The sequence below is a fragment of the Hyaena hyaena genome, unplaced genomic scaffold (genome assembly GCF_003009895.1).
Source record: "Hyaena hyaena isolate Hyena2069 unplaced genomic scaffold, ASM300989v1 scaffold_101, whole genome shotgun sequence".
In the NCBI taxonomy this organism is placed as follows: domain Eukaryota; kingdom Metazoa; phylum Chordata; class Mammalia; order Carnivora; family Hyaenidae; genus Hyaena; species Hyaena hyaena.
The window spans coordinates 1268895-1290517 of record NW_024080733.1 but is presented as its reverse complement, the minus strand read 5'-3'; the positions used below and the strand labels follow the sequence as shown (position 1 = coordinate 1290517).

The following is a 21623-nucleotide window of genomic DNA, read 5'->3' as shown; positions in this document are numbered from 1 at the left end:
GAGAGACAGACAGAGTGTGAGCAGGGGAAGGGGCAGAGAGAGAGACACACAGACTCTGAAGCAGGCTCCAGGCTCCGAGCTGTCAGCACAGAGCCGGATGCAGGGCTCAAACTCACGGACTGCAAGATCATGACCTGAGCCGAAGTCCGACGCTTAACCGACTGAGCCCCCCAGACACCCCAGGTGTATTCTTTTTCTTTTTTCTTTTTTCTAATATTTTTATTTATTTCTAGGAGAGAGAGAGACAGCGTGAGCAGGGGAGGGTCAGAGAGAGAGGGAGACACAGACTCTGAAACAGGCTCCAGGCTCTGAGCTGGCAGTCAGCACAGAGCCCGACGCGGGGCTCGAACCCACGAACCGCGAGATCATGACCTGAGCGAAAGTCAGACGCTTAACCGACTAAGCCTCCCAGGCGCCCCTGTATTCTTTTTCTTACATGAGGGCTAAGTGAAATGGTCACTGGCTTGAAGTGGGAGGGAGTCCGAGCCCCAGGACCAATCTGTAGCATATTTCTTTCCCACAGATGCCTGTGTGTCCCTCTGTGGGACCCCAGCATATAGTCAGGCACTGCCACACCCAGCAGAGGCTCCCACACTTTCTTGGCCACCCTTCAGCTGCAACCCCCCCCCCCCAGAATTCCTAATAGCAACTCATGTGCATCTCTTAGAATATTTGTGCTGAAAATACAACTTATCTTCTGCGCATAGAGGCCAGCAAGAGCTTAGAGGATTCAGGACTTGGGAAGGAAAGCAAAAAAAAAAAAAAAAAAAAAGCCAGAAACCTCCCTGTGGCTCTGGCTTGGATACCCCACCATGGGGGTGGGGGTGGAGATTCGGGACTTGTCTTTGGACTTCTCTTTCTTAACTTCTTATTTTATTCAATCTCTCTCTTTCTCTCTCTCTCTCTCTCTCTCAGCCTCACACTCTCTCTGTCTGTCTCCTTCCTGATTTGCCCACGTAGGGACAGACAGGTAATGGAGAAGAAATTGAAAGGGAAAATACAGGAGAAATGTAAATGAAAAGAACTTATTATAACAGTTATAATGAAGTGCCTTTCATTTAAATATAAGAATGTAACGCTGAAATGAACTTGTGATCCTGAAATGCATTTTTAATGACTTTCCTTTTTATTTTGCTTGCTTCAGTGGCATATTTTAAAGACCCTTTGAAAAAAAGCCACATTAAAAACCCCACCAAATGCCACAACACGCAAAATTGGATATTGGTTTATTCCAAAACTGCTGATCAGGAAGAGTGGCTCTTCATCACAAAATGTTGCCGTCGCTTTATTTAAATGAGTTTGAATTTGCATTGTGATGTGCCATTCTGATTTAGGGAAAAAAAATTAGATTTTCAGATCAAATTGACCCAACCAGCGAAGCGTTAAAGAGCTGGCAGGTTTAGTCTGAAAGCCTCGTGTTCTATCAAACCTGCAGCGGCTGGAAGTCACCGGGGCCCCCGTGGGAAACAACTTCCTCGCGGGCCCTGCACCTGTGCCTGTGTGCGTGCAGAGTGTTGATCTCACCGGTTCCCCGCTCCTCTTCCCAGGCGAGCGGCCCTTCCAGTGCAACCAGTGCGGGGCCTCCTTCACGCAAAAGGGCAACCTGCTCCGGCACATCAAGCTGCACTCTGGGGAGAAGCCCTTCAAGTGTCATCTCTGCAACTACGCGTGCCGCCGGCGGGACGCCCTCACCGGCCACCTGAGGACGCACTCCGGTAGGTCCTCTGGGGCGCCGGCCCCCCCGGAGCGCGCCCCCTGCAGGCCTTCCCGCCCCGGGGAGCCCCCCCCCAGGCCCCGCCCATGTCCTGCACGGTGCCCCATCCCCAGTTCTGACCCCCTGGGACCCAGATGATGTGGGTGGGACACCACACACGTATGCGGAAGTCTCAGTTTATAGAGAGTGTTTCAACAGGTAAGTGGGGCTCCTCTAAGCGACTTTGCCAGCCTTGTGCTCCCCACGGGGTGCGCGGGTACTGTCCCCAAAGTTCCCAAGGACCTTTCTTCATCTTAATTGTTAAGCCCCTCGTATTACTGCTCAACGCAGAGTTCTCGGGAGCGGCGGTCACGGGCATAGTTTCTTTGCAAAGCTGAGAGGTGAGGTGAGAAGGGCCCTCGGCTATCTGTCCTGGTTGGGGACACGCCTGTCAGCCCGCCCACCAGGGGGACCCCGCCCTGAGTGGCTCCTACTGTGTAACTCTCATGCCAGGAGGCAGTCGCTCCTCTGCTGAGAGGCCACTCGGAGGCTCTTACCAGATGTTAGTAAACGTATCTGGAATAACCCGCAGTCGCCAAGAATCTTATTTATCATGAATGCTGGACCCTTTCCCAAAAGCTCCCAACCTGGGAAGCACACATCCACCTGGGACTAGGTTGGATCTTCTGCCTCCTGAGGAATCTTCCTTGCTAGTCTGTGAAGGGGCCCCACAGTCCTCTAAGTCAGAGAAGCAAAGTGAGGGGCACTCCATTCGGCAGGGATGCCGTACCCCCTCTGGGAGCCCATCATCCAGACCATCAGGGGGTCAGCGGCTTCTCCGGAGCAGGATGCCGTGGGGCAGGGAGAGGCTTCAGACCAGCTCCACATCGCCAGGGCCACGCTGTCCCCGCAGGCAGGGATGCCTCACCTCGGGGAATGGGCTGTCACCTGTCTCCTTCCCAGATGTGAGGAGCGTAGTTCATGGTGAGGTTTTAGTGGCCTCTCCTTGTGCCCTGTTCCGTGGCCACTGAGCATTTACTGAGCGACCCACATTTATTGTCTGTGGAGGAGGCAGCTGGGCGGTCGCAAAGCACCAACGTGTTACAGGTGTGGTGACAGCAGCCTCTGAGGGGACAGTGGGAGTGCAGGGAGGGGACAGCCAGTCTCCAGGGCGGGGCAGGAAGCTTCAGGAGAGAGACTTCAATAAAAGCAGGGGCTTGAGTCCACAGTGGAAGGTGAGTTTCTAAGGTTTACTTTCAGACACATTCCCCATGAATGCGTAAATCTGGAAGTGGCCCTAGACGGGGGCGCGGGACGCATTTTAGCCAGTGTTTCTTGTCTTTCTCCTGGAGGGGTGCCTGCCGGAGCTCATGAGGAGGCAAGGTGGGTGGTCGTGGGGGCCTGGGACTGCCAGTTCCCTTTTGGGGTCCAGCTCCTCCCCATGCTCCTCCCCTTCCTGGTAGCCCACCTGTGGGAGGCTCCCCAAATGCTCTTTAATTAGAAAACTTAAAATCTTCCAAGAGAGGAGCTGTACGAAGCTAAGGTCCACAGGGGTGACAGTGAGGCCGGTGCCACCCCTTCCCCCCAGTGGGGCGTGGCACCTGCTGGGGGCTGGGGAAAGGCTGTGCTGCTGGGGTCAGGGAGAACAGATGGCCCACCCCAAATGGCAGGATGGGAGGGGGACCGTGAGTGTTCTTCAGTGTTTGCGTGTGTCAGTAACTCAGAGCGCGTGTGCTGCCCCCCCACCCCAGAGGTGAAGGTGCGCAGGGAGATGACAAGGCTTCAGATGTGACCATCCGACCGCCTGGGTGGTCTAGGACAAAGGAACTTCACGTCTGTCATCTGTGCAGGTCAAGTGGATATCAGCACGGTCGCCAACAGTACCCCCACTGAGGCAGTAGGAACCAATAGGTGGAAAACACCAAGACTCATCCTTAGGTGCCACCAGCCATGCCACCAAATTCCCCAGTTCCTCTCATTGGTGACCAAGATCTCTCCTGCATAGTCACCCTTAACCCTTGAAGTGATGCTTCTCTCTTTTCTTTCCTTCTGATCGTGAAGTTTGGAACATCCAATGCAGTACTTTAGACCACTCTGGCTCCATGCCCATGGATTTCCTTCAAGGCGTGATGGTACCGTGTTCTAAGCATGGCCAATGACTTGAGTAATTATGCATGAGAGTGGTAGGCTTCGGACAGCTTGTTTCTATTACGGATGTGCTGATGACCAAGTAGATAGTACTATACCATTGACCCAGGGCTCCCGCTGACTCCACCAACCTGAGAGAGCCATACAGCTCTTGGAAAAGACACTGAGGGAGGCTCTGTTAGACGATTTCACTAGAATACAATGAAGACTTCAGTCTTGTCTGCAAACCCAAAGGGGGTCACATTCTGTGCCATTGTGTCCGTGGCCCATTGCCACTCTCCCAACTCCACTAAAACCATGTTCAGTCTCACAGCTTTTCCTGGCGACTGGTGGTGGCCTGAGGCTTCAAAGGCCAACAACACATTAGTGGTGATAGGTAACTATAGCTTTGTCCCAGACTGGTGCAGGGTGGGGTGGTCTGGCAGGGTGGGAAGACCCTTCCTTCCTCGCCACTTTCTTTGGAAGGAGCAACCTGAGCAAGAGACTTTCTTTCCTTCAGAATCTTGGGCTATGCTTCAAGGTGTGTTTTAGGCAGCACTGTACATTTCAAGGTTACTTCCCCAATTTTAGGGATATGATGCTTTCTTCAGATAAAGATGTACATTTCAAGGTTACTTCCCCAATTTTAGGGATACGATGCTTTCTTCAGATAAAGATGTACATTTCAAGGTTACTTCCCCAATTTTAGGGATACGATGCTTTCTTCAGATAAAGATGTACATTTCAAGGTTACTTCCCCAATTTTAGGGATACGATGCTTTCTTCAGATAAAGATGTACATTTCAAGTTTACTTCCCCAATTTAAGGATACAATGCTTTCTACAGATAAAGATCAATCCCTCTCTTCCTCTGTTAAATGCTCCAAAAATCACTTTTTGGGTTTTGTCTTCGTCTTCTCAAACCATTGCTTCTGTTCACCTAAGGAGAAGATCCAACCAGTAGAAGCTTTGGTTAAGCCATTTTACCAAGCATTCCAATTTGGATGGTATTGATTTTTTACATAATACATTCAAATACGTGAAGTCTAACAACATGAGAAGGAAGTAGGAGAAGATTCTAGTCTTAGGATGGAAATTTATATTCCTTATATGAATAAAGATACTTTACTGATTTCATCTCTTAAAATGCTATGAAAGTCTTTAAGCTTGGGCACAGTATGAATTTCTTGGTGTGAGTCTTCTGTCCCTAAAATACTGCTCCATAAAGTTTGGGAAGAACTAACCTCTTTATATAAGCTGCACTGCTTAAAGCAGTGGCCACTAGCCATATGTGGCGTTGAATCAATTAAACTTAAATAAAATCAAAATTTCAGCCCTTGATGACTCTAGCCAGACTTTGCACACTCAGTAGTCACAGGTGGCTGGTGGCCACCATATTGAACAGCACAACGGCTATCACATTGGACAGCGTGGATGAAGAACGCACCCGTCGTCATAGTAAGTTTTTTTGGACAGGGCTGATCCAGAGACCACACCATCCTTAAGCTTTTGGGGAGAACACAGAGCTTTTCAAAGCCAGAACAAGAGAATATATTGGGGAAACAAATGCTCATTGTCATTAATGCACATCTGTCCACCATGGTTTCTTCAAGACCTCAAATGATCCAGCTTAGCATTCTGGAACTGAATCCATTTTGGCTGCATTTAGATCTGTTGCCAGTGTCGTGCCAGACCTGGCCTCCAGCATAGACATGGATGACTCTGACTTTAGAGGGGAATCTGTGTATCATCCAGCCAACTGGGGACATCCTTCACGTTTCTGCCCGTGTGGCACCCATGTGAGCACACCGCAGTGGCCCATTTCCTCCAGCGAAAGAACAGTGATTTCAGTGGAAGAGAATTTGAGAGTTAGGATAGTGGGCAAATGAAGATGAAACCAGTCACATGAGGTCTTGGTACATTCAACGAAAACCCAGGGCATTACTATTTTTAAACTTAGCAATTTTGACAGAGGAGTCCACTTTAGCTCTCAAGACAGAAGGGTTTTGGGTTTTGTTTTTTTTTTGCCTTTTTTTGGTATTGATTGTATTGCATGCATTCCCATTACACCTAAGGCCAGTATTTAATTGGGGTCTTGAACTCCATTGTGTTTTCTGCAGTTGGTAAACCTCACAAATGTGGATATTGTGGCCGAAGCTATAAACAGCGAAGCTCTTTAGAGGAACATAAAGAGCGTTGCCACAACTACTTGCAAAGCATGGGCCTTCCAGGCACGCTGTACCCAGGTAAGCGCTGGCTCACCCTCCCCAGCAAGCGGTGAAGAAAGACCCCGGGCCCACAGCGCCGGGTGCACAACTCAGGCATGCGAGCCACCACCGCCCCGACAGAAGGATGCTTTTGGCCGGAGAACTCTGTGCTTCCCAACTTTTGAAGCCCTCATCTCACCAGAGACAGCCTGACCTTGAACCCCCCACTCTTGAAAGCTGGGGAAGCGTCTAAGAGAATAGTGACCCCAGAAACTTTGTGGGGGAGGGGGAAACGTTTCTTGGTTTTTGGTAATTTTTTTAATTCAACCAGGAGTATCAGTTGACTCTTTGTGCTTAGTCATCAAAATATGTGAAATCTTGTCTTAAAAACTCTTTTTTTCATGAAGTTGATCAAATAGAAGCTTTCAGGCTGGGTTTTCATTCATTCATTTCCATGCCTGGAATGAGTGAGCTCTTTGGAAAACCCTGACAGTCAAGAGGATTGTGGCTGTCACAGGATTCGAGGAAGGGCTGTTTTTTTCTTATGAGCCTTGATGCCTGTGACATCACATCACTGGGTAGCACTTGACTCTGATCTTAGATAATGTAAAGTGAAGGAGGCACACACTGGTGTCAAAGGAGGCTGAATTTACTCCAAGGGACAGCGCTGTTAAAAAAGGCACCTTTCTAACTTCTTAAGACATAAGAAATTTACGAATAGATCAACAGAAACTGACCTCCATACTAATGCTGTTTCTTTGACGCCACCACTGGTAAAATCATCATGGGACCCGGGAGCAGAAGTGAAATTAAGCGCTGAAAGTTTATTAAACCTCACTCAGTGTTCTGGCTTTAGTGAATGGCTTATAAAGGAAACTGGCCAGGGAATGCTCAGACCGCTTTTATAATTTAAAAGTTTAGGTGATCACTTACTGTATTTTTACTCTGGTTAAATCCACATAACATACAACTTACTCTCTTAATCATGGTAAGTGGATAGTTGAGCGGCATGAAATATGGTCGAGAGAATCAGATTAAAGACAGGTGAGAACAGGAGAGATGAACAGTCAGAATGGAATTCTGGGGCGCCTGCGTGGCTCAGTTGGTTAAGCATCTGATTCTTTATTTCAGCTCAGGTCATGATTCCAGGGTCGTGGGATCGAGCCCCACATCGGGCTCTGTGCTGACAGTGAGGAGCCCACTTGGGTCTCTCTCTCTCTCCTTCTCTCTGCCCCTCCCCTGCTCTCTCCCTCTCTCAAAATAAATGCATAAACTTAAAAAAAAGAAATTAAAAAAAAATGGAGGTCCAAAAATTGGATACTTTTGGCATCAAGGGGCAACATTTTACACAGCAACCCCTCTGTGATTCTACTGCTGCCTGCCTCACCGATTAGCTGTGGGTCTGGGAGCTGACTGTTGACCTCTCTGGGTGAGCCTTACCCTTGTTGCCTGTAAAATGGGGAGATCCCACCGAATGATCATTTAGCTTTCTTTAAAGTGTGAGGTCTGTTTCTAGAATGGAAAGGTGTGGAGGGTTACTAGAAGAGGGGACGCCAGATATTAAAATCCTAAGAGTCATGTACTAGTTATCAATTTGTGGCCAAACCCCAAGGTGGTGTCTATAGGTTCAGAGGATGATGGTGCTCCTTTAGAATAAAATTTAAGCTTTATGTAGGCATTGTATTTTCCTGCCAAAAATAAATGAATGGAACCTTGGACATAGTGCCCCTGTGCCCTGCTTTGCTGAGAAGGAGGGACACGTGAGGAAGCATCTTAGCTCCAGAGCTCAAACATGAGACCAGTGACAGTGGGTTTTATGGATTTTGTATGTATCCTTTATGTAAATCAAGATGTGAGCCCTTATGGTTGCCCATTTAATGAAAAACACCATTTCTGATGTAAAAAAAATTGCACATCCCAGGCATAATAACCAATTTCAACCATATGTTTCCAAAATGGACTAACCCATGTTAAAATAAGCCATCGACCCCACGGATATTTGCCGCAATTTATCATCTACTGTACTGAGCCCTATTTGAATAGAGTGACCTGAATTTCACTTTAGAACCATACCCATGGAGTCGAGAAGACAGAATGAACAAGAGACACAGACAGGGCACACTGATTTTCTCCGCCATTTTATTACTGAAGAAACAGGCTAGGAGGTCACAGCAGGCTCATTCTGGTGGTTCCTGAGACCTGGGTTCAAGTTGCATCTCTGCGCCCATTTTTGAATGCAACCCCGTGCTCTTAAGTAGGAACGATAATTCCTGCCTGGCCGACCAGGTAGAAACGAGGGCAGAGAGTACAGACACATATCACCCACTCATCTGAACACATGTTTCAGTCACCAAAGTATGGACACCTGACAGTTCTCCCCTGCTGGCTGGCCATGTCAGTGAGCGTATGGCAGCAATATATACATTACCCCATGGTCAGAATCAACTTGGTCCTGAAATGCTAATTGATTCCCTTCAGTGATCAGATTATTTGGCATATGGTATGGCAGTGAGGGGTCCTTGTGTTTTTGTGTTCGGGAGGCAAGAAGGCTTCGGGCATGTGGTGAAAGCTGCGGGGGGGTGGAGGGAATCCATAAAAACACTTCAGTCAAAGTCCTGCAAGACAAGATCTGGGATTTTGTGGGTGAAGTGGACTGCTGAGGTGTGGGCAGGGGGTGTCTTGGTCACTTAGCTTTGCTGTGCCAGGGCTGGTCGATCCCGTGCCTTCTGTGTGTGTCTCATGCCCCATCCTCCCTATGGAGCTGGAGACCAGCCCCCTCGGTGCTCACAGGGACACCCAGATAGCCTCTTCCCTCCCCAATCCCCTTGAGTTGGGGCCATTCTTTGGGGTTGGGGAAAAACAAAGCCTAGCCTAGCAAGGATGTAGGGGAGCTTAATTGTTCTGAATATAACTTTATTTAGCTAAAGGCTTCTTGGTCATCTGTCACAATTTACCTTAGGGACAAAGTTAAGTTTCTCTTGAGCACTTGGAAGGTGATCATTCAGGTACACAAATCGTGTTATAAGCTCTTGCAGGAAAATGCATCAGAGACAGAGTAGCCGCTGACCTGGGAGTCTGAGACTCCTTTGTCCCACACCGTGATGACCCTGAGAGTCTCAGGAGGCCTTGTGGCCTTGGGCAGGGAGAACACCCCGCAGTGCCCCGTTTGGCTGAGAAAGACAGACATGTGGGCAAAGCATGTGAGATCCGTAGGTCACATGTGCACGCCACTGGACTTGGGTTCCATGGATTCTGTTTGTATCCTTCATATCAATCAGGGTGTGGGCTATTATGTCTGCTCACTGAACAGGAAACACGCATTTCCGATGTTAAAAAATAACATATACCGGCGATAATAACCAATTTGAAATATAGGTTTCCAAAACGGCCTTCATAATAGCAATGAAGACATAAAATAGTTAGAAATCATCTTAGCAAGTAATGTGCAGGGCATAATGAAGAAGGCTACCACGCGGTGCTGAGGCAAGAAACATGAGGGGGAGGGTCAGACACTGCGGGCACGAGTCTTCCCGAATCAAGGCATGGCCGCAACACAAAATTTGGAATATGGCGAAGTGTATCGGGAAACATAGATGAGACAGTAGGCATTTTTAAAAAGGAAGAGTAATGCCTAGTGCTGGATTAAAATGCAGCCCCAGTATGGAGCTCTTTGGAGAAAAGACAGAAATCAAGAATAGAAATGGAAGACCCCATAGATCCCATGATGAATCAGCACGTCATATCTGCAGAAGGAAGAGGGGGAAAAATGGGGCAGCAGGATTTAAGCGGACCATTCAGAAATGGTGCCGGAAGGATTGATTAGCTGTTTGAAATGTAATTAATTGACATTTTTCGCTCCTCATATGTGAGGATAAACTGCAGGGGCATGAAAGGGTTCTATCTCCAAAAACCCAACCATAAATACTAAAATATAGACAGATTCTGCAGAAGACCAAATTGTCGATGGAAATAATGGAGGTCGGCTGGAAATTCTCCCTCTGGCAACATTTACCCCCACAGGGTCTAGCAGTTTGCAGGTGTTACTTGATTTCCCAGAGTTCGCTTGTGTTCAGGGATCCAGGGCTCTGGGTTCTCTCCCTGTGTCGCCCATCTCGGGTTGCCATGTTTCTTCTGCTCATCCCTTCGAGGTGCCCGTCGATGGCATAGGACCCTCAGGTCATTTCTAGCTCTGACAGTTAGCTCTTTGATCCTCAACAGGCTGGTGTCAGGACTGACCGAGGTAGTGGATTTGGGAGCACTGGAAAAGTTAAGAGGACTCATCAGAGAGACAGTTACTTAATCCCATCTATCTTCTCGTGACGGGGATGGTGTTTGTTCCTTTGGTCCCGGGAGATAACATGTGGCCGGCAGATGTCATTAGCAGGTGGCCGTCGGCAGCTTCTGTCCCAGCTGAAAGGGCTGCCGGGGAGATTAGCAATAATCTTCCTGAAGGGCCTGGCACTTATAGGCGCTTGACAAATGTCAGATTTAACGCTGGACGCGACCGAATCCTTTCACTGTAAGCTTTTCTAAACTGGCCTCTCTCACTGTCTTTGACTTTAGTCATTAAAGAAGAAGCTAATCACAGTGAGATGGCAGAAGATCTGTGCAAGATAGGATCAGAGAGATCCCTCGTGCTGGACAGACTAGCAAGTAACGTCGCCAAACGTAAGAGCTCTATGCCTCAGAAATTTGTTGGTAAGAGTCAAACGTTTGCTGTCTCTTAACAAACAACTATGCGGGTGGTGTAGATGCAGGTGCTAATTAGTTGAGAGTAGAATGAAGAAAAAGTATCTCAGTTTTTAAAAAACAAACATAGGTAGGTTTCTCATTTCTTAAATATTTTGGAGGTTTTTCTTTTTTAATATTTATTTACATATTTTGAGGGGGAGGGGAAGGGCAGAGAGAGACGGAGAGAGAGAATCCCAAGCAGGCTCTGTGCTATTAGCTCAGAGCCCAACATGGGGCTCGAACTCACAAACTGTGAGATCATGACCTGAGCTGAAACCAAGAGTTGGACACTTAACTTAGTCACCACGGTGCCCTTGGAGTTTTTTCTAGTCAACTTCTTAAAAATGAATTCATTACCTGGCAGTTTTTCCTAGACATGGTCTTGCAGCATCCTGGGCACCCAAGAGATCTGCTTGTAGAAGGGGTCGGTGGACCAGTGTTCTTGGGACTGAGACGTGGGCCCAGCGCAGCCAGGGACTCCTCACAAGCCCAATCACCCGCTGCCCGAGCAGCCCCTCTGAGCTTTGGATGCTCATTTTTCACACAGAGTTCATAATACCCCCTGGGTGGGCTACCCTGAATCACATAGCAACTTGGCCCATGAGACGTGACCGGGGAGGGGGGAACAGCCACAATTGCAGTTCTCTCCATTGAATCTCTACCTGTGCCGGGTGCTTTGAGGGATAAAAGGACGATCAGAGTGTCCCTTTCCTGTAGGACTTTGCTGTCCAGCGCAGATGGTAGACAAATGCACCAGTGACCATCATCGGGCCACATGCTGCTTGTGCAGGAAGAATGAGAGCTAGTTAGGCTGATGTAAGCGTGGAAATGCACTAGGCTGGGGGCCCGACCTGGGGGTGTCTGCGCACAGCCGCGTGTCAACGCTGTCAGCTATGTCATATTACTTGACCTTTCCAAGCCTTGGTTCCATTCTTTAGGTACCGCACAGGGTTTTGTGAACATAAATGAACATCAAGGGCATGAGAACATTTATGAAGTCTCAATGTGAAGGTCGACTACTGTCATGAGGATAATTGAGAAGGAGAATGCTGGGGGAAGGGTCATGTCCAGGAAGGAGGATCGGGGTGGGGAGGGTCATGTCCAGGAAGGAGGATCATGGGGGAAGGGTCATGGCCAGGAAAGGAGATGACTAATAAAAGCTTCATGAAGCTGATAGTGACCTTAATGGGGGAGTAGGATTTCAGCACACTATCCGTGTGAAGAAGGGGAGAGGATTCTGAACAGACAGATAAAAGCATAGGGAAATAGTCATGCTGGTGGCTGGGGGGGACCGGGGACATATGGGGCTGACTGAGGAGCAGGACACGTGCTGGGCTAATTCACATACCCTCAGGGAAGCTCTCCCAGAGAGCTCTGGCCTTTGGATGCCGAGGTGAGAAATGCATCCTCAGCTCAGTAGGCGGGAAAAGCTTTGATCTATTTTTCATGGGCGCCACGCCTTGGAAAATAGAGACCGCACATGCAAAGGTTGACTGCCCCAGAAGGTTGGGGCAGTGGTGGCATGGGAGGGAGGGGACAGAGCAGAGAGTCTTGGTGACAGGGGCATGGGGGCTGGGGCAGGGGGGCTGGGGAGTGGAGGCCGTGGTGTGGAGGCCACAAGGGAGCCTATGTAAAGTGTGCGTTGGGAGAGAATGGGTCTCCAATGGGGTTAATAGGTGATGAGGCCCAGGCTTCCAGAGGACAGATGACAGCAGGGGAAGCGGGGAGGACAAAGGAGAGGCCACGTTTTTATGGCTTTGATGGGGTTTTAGAGGCTTGTCATAGGTGGGGGAAAGAAGGATTGTGCTTAAAAAACTTTTGCAAACCACTGGCCAAAGACGCCATGTGGGGGTCACCTGCATGCATGTGAGCTCTTACTCGGGGAGAATGACAGAGACTCTGCCTTTCCTGAGCAGAAGGGCACTGAGGTCCTTGTGCACAGGATAGGCCGCTGTGGTGGTCGCACTGGGCTAGGTGAGAACAGGGTCCTCACAGGCGGTGGGCAGTGTGCAGTGGGTGGTATGCAGTGGATGGTATGCAGTGCGCAGTGAGCAGTATGCAGGGGACAGTGGGTAGTGGGCAGGGGTGGTGTGCGACATGTGGTGTGCTGTGGGCGCTGTGCAGTGGGCAGTGGAGAGTTGAAGGTGCGCAGCGGGCAAGGCAGAGGACAGTTGCTGGGTCACCAGGAGGGGAGATGGAGCAAAGAAAGACCTAGTAACAAGCGTTCCTGAGGATTGTTAGCGGTCACTGATCAGCCGGGTCTGCCTTCTCCAGGTCGGGAAACTGGAGACGTCAGGCTCAGGACTTTAATGAACATTTGCAGACTGATTTAGCTTTTGGAGGCTTCAGACTATATCAGACTAATTGTGAGCCTCTCCTGCGGCAACCTGGGAGGAGGCCACAACTTAGCTGTTGTCCTGAGATTTAGATGCTTCCATGTTTAAAAAAAAAAAAAAAAAAACCCAAAAACAAAACAACAACAAAAGAAAAAACCCAGCTCTGATCAAGCCAAGCAAATGTTAGAAGTCCCCTGAGGGGAGGGCGCACAGAAGTGTGAGGACAGCAGCATGGAGGTTCGAAGGGAGGGTTTGGGAGCAGCTGTGTAAGCAGTTGTGGGTTTTCCCAAGAAAACCAAGAAAATTGCTAATTCAACCAACTCAGCATATATAAAGTAACGCCTCTTTTTGCCCCCAAATGCCTACCTTGTCCTCACTTCAATTCAATGGGATTTCAGTCAACAGCTATTAACTTGTCACAGCTTCTCCATCTCTAAAATTTAAAAAAAAACAAAAAACAAAAAAGGATCATCAGATCCCTTAATCTTTTGATCAAAACTTCTGAAAGCACCTTAAATATGTAAGATGACATGATTTTCACAGGGACATTGCTCAGAATGACCTATAAATTTGCTTACTGAATACATGATCTATGGTTAAAACTTTGTAATTGAACTTTGGCATGAGTGTAAGTTTCTACTCTGCCGGGAACATTGCTCACTGTTGTGTCATCAAAGATCTCATCCCCCGGAATAATCAGATAGAGGTCAACAGGATTGACAAAGCCCATCAGAAAGGGGATGGTCATGTTACACAGCAAGGCTGTGTTCCTCATCTGTTCGGTGATTGTAGGAGGGAAGTTTTTTAAATACAGGAGAGGAAATAGAGGAACATAACAATAATTAACATTCTTGCTACGCATTATAACTATCTTGGTATATTTTCTTTTTCGGGGAAGAAAAAAACAACCCTGTTGCATTATGAAAATGACACATAGTTAATATAAAGAATTTTAATGCAAGGATGAATGTTTTCAAATCACCCAAAAAAACCCAACATCCAGAAATCACCAATATTAAGAGTAGTTGGGCATTAGTCTAAAAATATTTTTATCCATATGTATGTATGTAAGGGGCTAAGGTGATGAACAGGTGGATTGATAGACAGGTGTGAAATAAATACTGATGTAAAGATTCTATCATATTACAGATGCTATTTCAAAATGCAAATATCATTTGTATAGATATCTTAAATTTAAGAGGTGAACAAGAACCCAGTAAAACTGGAGGCATAGCCGATCTTCAAATAAACATTTCCTCACAGAAAGATATTTTTTAGAGGATTTTTCTAAGATTAAAAAGATACACTGCATTGTGAAAAACATGAAGACCTTCAAATCAGTTTTTTAATCCATTTGTTTCCATTTACACAGTATCTGCTGACTCGCAGCTTTGGGAAATAAGGACATGATTTTACTCCCCAGTGTTCAGTTGTATTATTTGTACATCCTCCTGCTTCCTAATACTCACATTCTATTCCCAGAATCCTAATTCACAGGAGTTTAGCTACTTTTTGTTAACACTCTATTTAAATAGATTCAAGGCTCAGACTCAGTCCTTTTATGGCTCTTTCTGTTTATTGTGATTAATCTCTTGACTGACTGGACGTTTGAGCAACTTTTTTTTTTTCAAGAAGATTCTATAGATGCTCTCTTTCCACAGTTGCCACGTGTTTGAGGATGTCTACCTATTGCGTTTCTGTCTTGACGGTGTGCGGTGCCATGATGGCGTTGCTTTGTTGAATGCTGCTGAGATGTCTAAGGCCAGTCTGAGATTTTGTTTTTCCTAAAGGTGATTTCCATTTTCTTCCTGAACACCTGAATAGTTCTTTAAGTTAAATAGTCTTAAAGGTAAATAGCCTCACTAGGATGTGTCTTGGTATTTTGCATTCTGAATAAAAAAAAAGTTCCGGCCATTTTAATCTGGGAAATCCCTTGTTTTCTCTCTATTTCTGAGAAATAATCTTCCTTGCAGAGACATCTTTTGTTTTATCTGTTGTGATCTGTGCCAGGGATACCAGTTGTCCTTATGTTGGGTAATTTGTCTTCCATATCTGTTAGCATTTCCTTAAGTTTCTTTTTTGTCTTTTTTTTATTTTACATTTATTCACATTTATTATCTTCTGTTTTTCCTCTGTGTCAATCATTCCATTTTTAGTAGCTTATATTCTGTTAGTCACTGCTTCTAGTCCATGGACTCATTCTGTAAAAAAATGGACCTCATTTTGTTTCTTGAGATCTGAAACCTTTTTTCACTTCTCTTCTGTTGTTTTAGCATGCTGTCTTTCAGTGCTTTTTTTACGGAGTTCATGTCACAAAGTAATTATGAGACATTTCCCTTCCTTCTTAAGTTAAGCTTTTTTCTTACGATGGGTTTATTGGTCTGTTTTACTTCCTTTCCTCCTTTGAATTGCTAGAAAGTATTTTCATGGTGATCTCGACATTTCTTGTAATCTTGCTTATTCTCCTTGGGCTGATAGAGTTTGATTGCTGTTTGGACATTCTTCCCACTGTATGGGAGGCATTTTTTTTTCCCTGTGAGAGCTGTCGACTTTTCTAAATGCTGAAAGAATGCCAAGGATAGAGGGGAAGAAGGAGTTCAGGTGAGGCAAAGTGCAATCTTTGTTATAAGACTTTCTGTTCTCTCTCTCTCTCTCTTCCCCCCCCTCCTTCTCCCTCATATTATGAGATTTGGTTAAATGTCCTAAACCAGCTACTACTGTACCTGGTTGGAGAGTGATTCCCAGCCCCACAGGAGGACACTAGGGGCTTAGGACCATTTCCCCTCAGCTACCGTCTAGAGGACCTCACTCATATTGAGAAAGCCAACCTCACACTCATCTGCTTCTTGCCAGCTGAGGTTTCCACTGCTTTGGGGTCAGAAATGGAAGAGGATGTTTATTTAAATTGGCTCCCTACAGAAAAGAGGATATTAGGGAGAATGCTGAGAACTTTGTTGACTCACACTTGAGGTTTTTGGAAGTGAGATCAGTGGCCACCCTTTACTGTATGTCTCATGTCAGAAATTTCTTTCTTTGGTCCTTGATTTTTTTTTGAACTATGTGTTTCATTAGAATGTGTTCTTTTATTTAGCTCATTGCCAAAGTGAACTGAGTGGGTTTTTCTTTTTCTCACTTTGTGGAGTATTAGGGAAGAGAAATTCTGTGGGTAGTTTCAATATGCCACAGGAATCTGAAATCTGTGAGTTCTTTTCCTACATCCATTTGTTATTGAGACCAAGTTTTAAAAGTAACGGATTTTAGTGATTGCTTGGGAAATTAAAGAGCCACACTTTAGGGAGAAACAGGATGATTAGGCAGGAAGACACCATTTTTTATGAGGCTCTAAGCACTTCGATATATATCTGAATTGGCCTCAAAATTTGTGCCCCATCTTGTCCCTACCAGGGTTTGGTAGAGGGATAGATGGGGCGCATAAGTCAGGACAGATCCATTCTGTTCTAGAATTAGAGCAACAAGGTATTTAGCACCTCAACGCAAAGGCAAAACAAAAACAAAAACAAAACAAAACAAAACAAAAAAAACCTTGTATGGTTTCAGCAATGCTATCCAATTATTTCTTCTAACTTTTGATGGGCAGAAACACCATGTCTGTGTTCCCTACCATCTGCCATGTGGAGAGATTCCATCCATTCTATTCACTTTCTGCAGAGGGTGTGGCCAGCAAAGTTTCCTTCTGTAATCTGAAGATCACACTTCACCACTATCAGGCCATGTGCCTCTCCTGACGGCCAGTAGATTAGAATGAAGGCAGGCAGGCTGTTTTATGATAAATCTCTTTTGCAAGCAAGAAATGAGAGACGCAAGATACTCTACAGTGTGACGGGGCATTTCCCTGGACAATCTTCAGTGGTCAGAAAAATTTGATGAGAAGGATTACTTAATAAGTTTTTGAACCACTAGGTGGTTTATTGTCCTGTTGCTAAGAATGAGCAGGAGACCTCGATGTTTGGTGTCTGTGGGAGGTGTGGGATTCTCCCCTGCCACCGGCCAGCCATTCCCTGGACTCTTAGGAGAGTCTCTGAGTCCACTTACCTTTGCCCCTTCTGACTTGTACTTTCTGCTCATTACTAAGAAGGGTGCTTCCTTCACACCCTTCAAGAGCTTCTCATTTTCCTCCAGACAAAGCCTCTGCTTGGTAGATACCACCCCCGCCCTGCCCTGTGCCCAGGCTCTGGCCCCACCACCTTCGCCCTATCTCTCCAAAGCTCCAGGCTCCTCCTCCCCTCAGAATCCCTCGCTGCCTGCAGTGTGACACGAGCCCCACTCACCTGGCCGACTCTAGGTCAGAAGCCCGTGTTACCCACGCCGTCTGTTTGCTTCCTAGAGCTTCTCTGCCTGGGATGCACTGTTTTGGTAGCCATGTTTTAATGTCTGTGTCCCCTGTCAGCTGTGTGCTGCTGAGCATGGGACCCTTTTTACTAGCTCACCTGCCTGCCCCTCCTGTCTGGTCCAGTAGACACTCAATGCTCAACATAGACATGCTGGAGGAAGAAAAGAAACAGAGTGAGTGGTAAAATGTAAACAGTTCAGGTATGCCTCAGGTGCTTTGATGTATTCATAAACCAGCATGCCAGCGGAAAGCACATCAGTAGCCCTGACCATCAGAGTGCAGACAGTTGGTGAGTTCGCTCATTACGCCATGTTTCATACCTATAACCAATGTTTCATACCTATAACCATGAACCTGTAACCAGTGTTTCAAGAAGGTACATCTTCAGGGCAATTCATTTTACTTCTTTATGAAAACGTTTGCTCGAAAGCCAGAGCTGGTCTCGGGGTTCACCTTTCCTGGGGAGCTTGCTCACTCTCAGACTGGATGTTTCTTGAGGGGTCGCTGGTGCACGGAGAGTCCTCCATAGTGGTTCCTTGTGCACCATTCATGCTCAGGAATTTTTGGCAAGAACAGACGAATGACACGCCCCCTCCTCTTAGATTCCCTGCTTTGTGCCCAGCTTCCCCACACACACACCTGTGTGGCACATGCCTCTGGTCCTGCCAGTGATGAATAGGCAAGTGGAACCAGAATCGGGAAGGATGTCGACACAGGACTCTGAGCATGTTTCCTCTCCAAGCCAAAAATCCACTTTCTATAGCTCTTACCAGAAATCTTATCTTTTGATAAAATTTTATTCTGAGTATTGAAGTTATGAATTTAAAACCCCGTCCTGCAATACTGTTATAGGTGAGCATATCGCACATGCTTGTGAATAATGATGTACTCATGTATGGTAATTACATAAATTTATGAGAAATTAACCAGCTATTGCAACTCAACTTAGAACGCTGTATTGAAAGTACATCATTTAAATATTCATCTTAAAGTGAATATAACAACATTCATAGTAAAAGACACAAGGAGTGGTTTAGTATTTAGTTGGAAGGTTTCTGCTGTTTCTGTTGACCTGCGTTGACTTGGGGTTGACTTGGGTTCACTGGTTCATTTGTCGGGTGAGGGGAGTTTAAGGGCTGACTCTGGGCAGGTCCCGGAGCTGGAGACCACAGGCAGAAACACTTCCACCCTCCCCATCCTGGAGGTGTCTGCATTGTGTGTCCCCCTGAGCTCTAAGACACCCCGATGTGAAAGGGGGGCCAACCCCTGGTGTAGATCTCAGCCGCCGCCCCCCCCCCCCCGTGGCGCTGCAGCCTCACTGACTGTCGCCTGCCTCCCACAGGGGACAAGTGTCTGTCGGACATGCCCTACGACAGCAGTGCCAGCTACGAGAAGGAAAACGAGATGATGCAGACCCACGTGATGGACCAAGCCATCAACAACGCCATCAGCTACCTGGGGGCCGAGTCCCTGCGCCCGCTGGTGCAGACGCCCCCGGGTGGCTCGGAGGTGGTCCCGGTCATCAGCCCCATGTACCAGCTGCACAAGCCGCACGCGGAGGGCCCCCCGCGGTCCAACCACTCGGCCCAGGACAGCGCCGTGGAGAATCTGTTGCTGCTCTCCAAGGCCAAGTCCGTGTCCTCCGAGAGGGAGGCGTCCCCGAGCAACAGCTGCCAAGACTCGACAGACACCGAGAGCAATACGGAGGAGCAGCGGGGTGGCCTCATCTACCTGACCAACCACATCAACCCCCACGCCCGCAATGGCCTGTCCATCAAGGAGGAGCACGCGGCCTACGACGTGCTGCGGGCGGCCTCCGACGGCTCCCAGGACGCCTTCCGCGTGATCGGCACGGGCGGGGAGCCCATGAAGGTGTATAAGTGCGAACACTGCAGGGTGCTCTTCCTGGACCACGTCATGTACACCATCCACATGGGCTGTCACGGCTTTCGTGACCCTTTTGAGTGCAACATGTGCGGCTATCACAGCCAGGACCGCTACGAGTTCTCGTCTCACATCACCCGGGGCGAGCACCGTTTCCACATGAGCTAAGCCCCCCGTCGGCCACCGGAGAAGAGCGCCCGGAGGGGGCTTGGGGGGCCAGGCCCTCCCCTCCTGCCCGCAGAGCGGACTGAACCCGAACCTTGTGCTTCGGATTTCTCGGTGGTTTCCTTGTTTAGTTTCGTTTTGTATTTTCCAGTCGGTTGGGGTTTGTTTGATTTGCTTTGGAACGCGAGGGTGATTTTTTTATGGTTAGATGCAGGGTTACGTTTGGAGTCCCCCCAAACTGCTCTCTCCCTAGATGTTTGCCATGGACTGCTAGCTGATGTCCCCTCGACCTGTGGCTTCCTGGAAGACCCACCCCCCCAACTCTGTAGGACTCATCACTTTCAGAGAAAGTTTGATGAAAACAGGTCAGAGCCCGGGAAGGAATGAGCCTGGGAGCGGACCCCCAAGCGCCCCCAGCACAGCAGGGTCTAGAAACGCAAGCCCCAGCCTCTGACCGCACGCATCTAGGGCTGCAGTTTCTAAAGGAAGATGCTGTTATAAGTCACAGCCTGCACAAAAGATAAAATGTTGGAGGAAAGTGGGACTTCCCGGACAAAGGGGGGCAGCAGAGAGCATGTTGGTCTCTCCTTGATTTCCAAACCTCTGTAGTGCGGCTCAGCCTTCTAAGGCTTGGGGGGGAGCACAGCGGTCTGAACTCCATATTCCTAGAGGAGGTCTGGAGTCGCCACCCTCTGCCTCCTCCCGTCGTGCCTTTCATGGCCCAGAGTCCATCACTACGTTTCTAACATCCGTCCTGAAACGTGGACCTTAGTTCCTCTGAACCTCTCACATGGTCAGATTCCGGCGAAACCAAGGCTGTATTTTAAATTCTACACTCATTCCTTCCCTGGCTGCTTCCACCGACAGCCAGAAGCCTGGTTTTCCTTGAGAGGCCCAACCTAGACCCCATTTCAACTATGTTGTTGTTCTTGTTGGTGGGTAAAATTCCTTTCCCTGCCCTCATTCTGCATTATTCAGGTTTTAAGACCCATAAAAGCAGTATTCAGAGTGATTATTAATTTTCAGAGTAAGGGAATCTGGCAGGCAAGGCCCAGGTGATGTTGCTCACACACAGGACATACGTGTTTGAAACTAAACTTTGAGACAGTGTGAGACTCGCCCGTAAGGACAAAGCAGTCCTGTGTGCTTGCACGTGGACAAGAGGCGTGGCCCCGCATCCTTTCTCCCTGGGAAAGGAATGGTTGGGAGCGATCGCGAAACCGGCCAGTGGGGTCTGACAGGAAAGAGACAGATGGTGCTGGAGTTAGAACCGTCCCCAGCCATGCTGTCGGGAGCCTAGCTGAGGTGTCTGGTGATTCGGATCCGATCCCAGAGGCATAGACCTCAAGGTTCATCCTGTCGTTATGGATCATAATCCCAACCACCTAGGCAAGTAAGAGCACACAATTTCACATGTTTAGGTGTCTTCGCCAAAACTGAACCATGGTGAACATGGGGAAAAAGGACAACAGAGGAAAGATTGTCCATCAGACCCTCTGCATTTAGTCTAAATCGAGGTTTCTTAGTCACGGTGCCCTTGACATTTGGGGCTGGGCAATTCTTTGTGGTGGGGGGTTCTCCTGCAGGATTCTAAAATACTTACTACAGTACTTCACATACGTAGAGTCCTTCAAGGTCACTACCCAACAGGTACCAGTAGTACCCCCCTTCGACAACCCAAAATCTCTCCAGATGTTGCCATATATCCCCTGGAGAGCAAATCACCCCTCATTGAGAAACACTGCTCTTGTTCTAAACTAGTCAGAGGTCTGGGAAAGCCTTCCAAGGAGAAGCGTGCTGGAAGAATTTCCCCTCCGCACCATAGCCCCTGACCCGCGCTTGTCTGTATTCATTGAAAATTCTGTAAATGAGTCTATCCCTTCAGTCCTCAGAAACAAACCTTCCCATGTGCGTTTCGGTTATGCTGAAAGGCTGGCGTCCACAGGTACCATCCCTGAGTCTCACATTTCTTGGCTTACAGGACAGGGATGGTATTTTGAAAGTGGAAAGGAACTTAATTGCATTGATTGAGACAGGGTTGTGCAAAGGCCCTGGGTAGAGTGCCATAGAGACAGATAGGGGGCGCTGGCGGTTCCATACGCAGTCACAGAGAAAGTCTTTCTGAGTATA

General features: G+C 47.8%; 1 protein-coding gene across 12 annotated transcripts in view; it reads left to right on the top strand.

Moving 5' to 3' along the window:
• Window positions 1–20946, top strand: part of IKZF1 (IKAROS family zinc finger 1) — a 98301-nt gene extending 77355 nt beyond the window's left edge. For 5 of the 12 annotated variants that reach the window (XM_039235682.1, XM_039235683.1, XM_039235681.1 and 2 more), the window contains 4 exons: window positions 1548–1715; window positions 5940–6065; window positions 10590–10724; window positions 18787–20946. In XM_039235682.1, coding sequence (XP_039091613.1) covers window positions 1548–1715; window positions 5940–6065; window positions 10590–10724; window positions 18787–19496 — 1139 coding nt within the window. In that variant the 3' untranslated portion in view covers window positions 19497–20946. The remainder of the gene's footprint in view (window positions 1–1547; window positions 1716–5939; window positions 6066–10589; window positions 10725–18786) is intronic. The other 7 variants (XM_039235690.1, XM_039235684.1, XM_039235691.1 and 4 more) reach the window with 5 other exon arrangements.
• The last annotated feature ends 677 nt before the right edge of the window (window positions 20947–21623 follow it).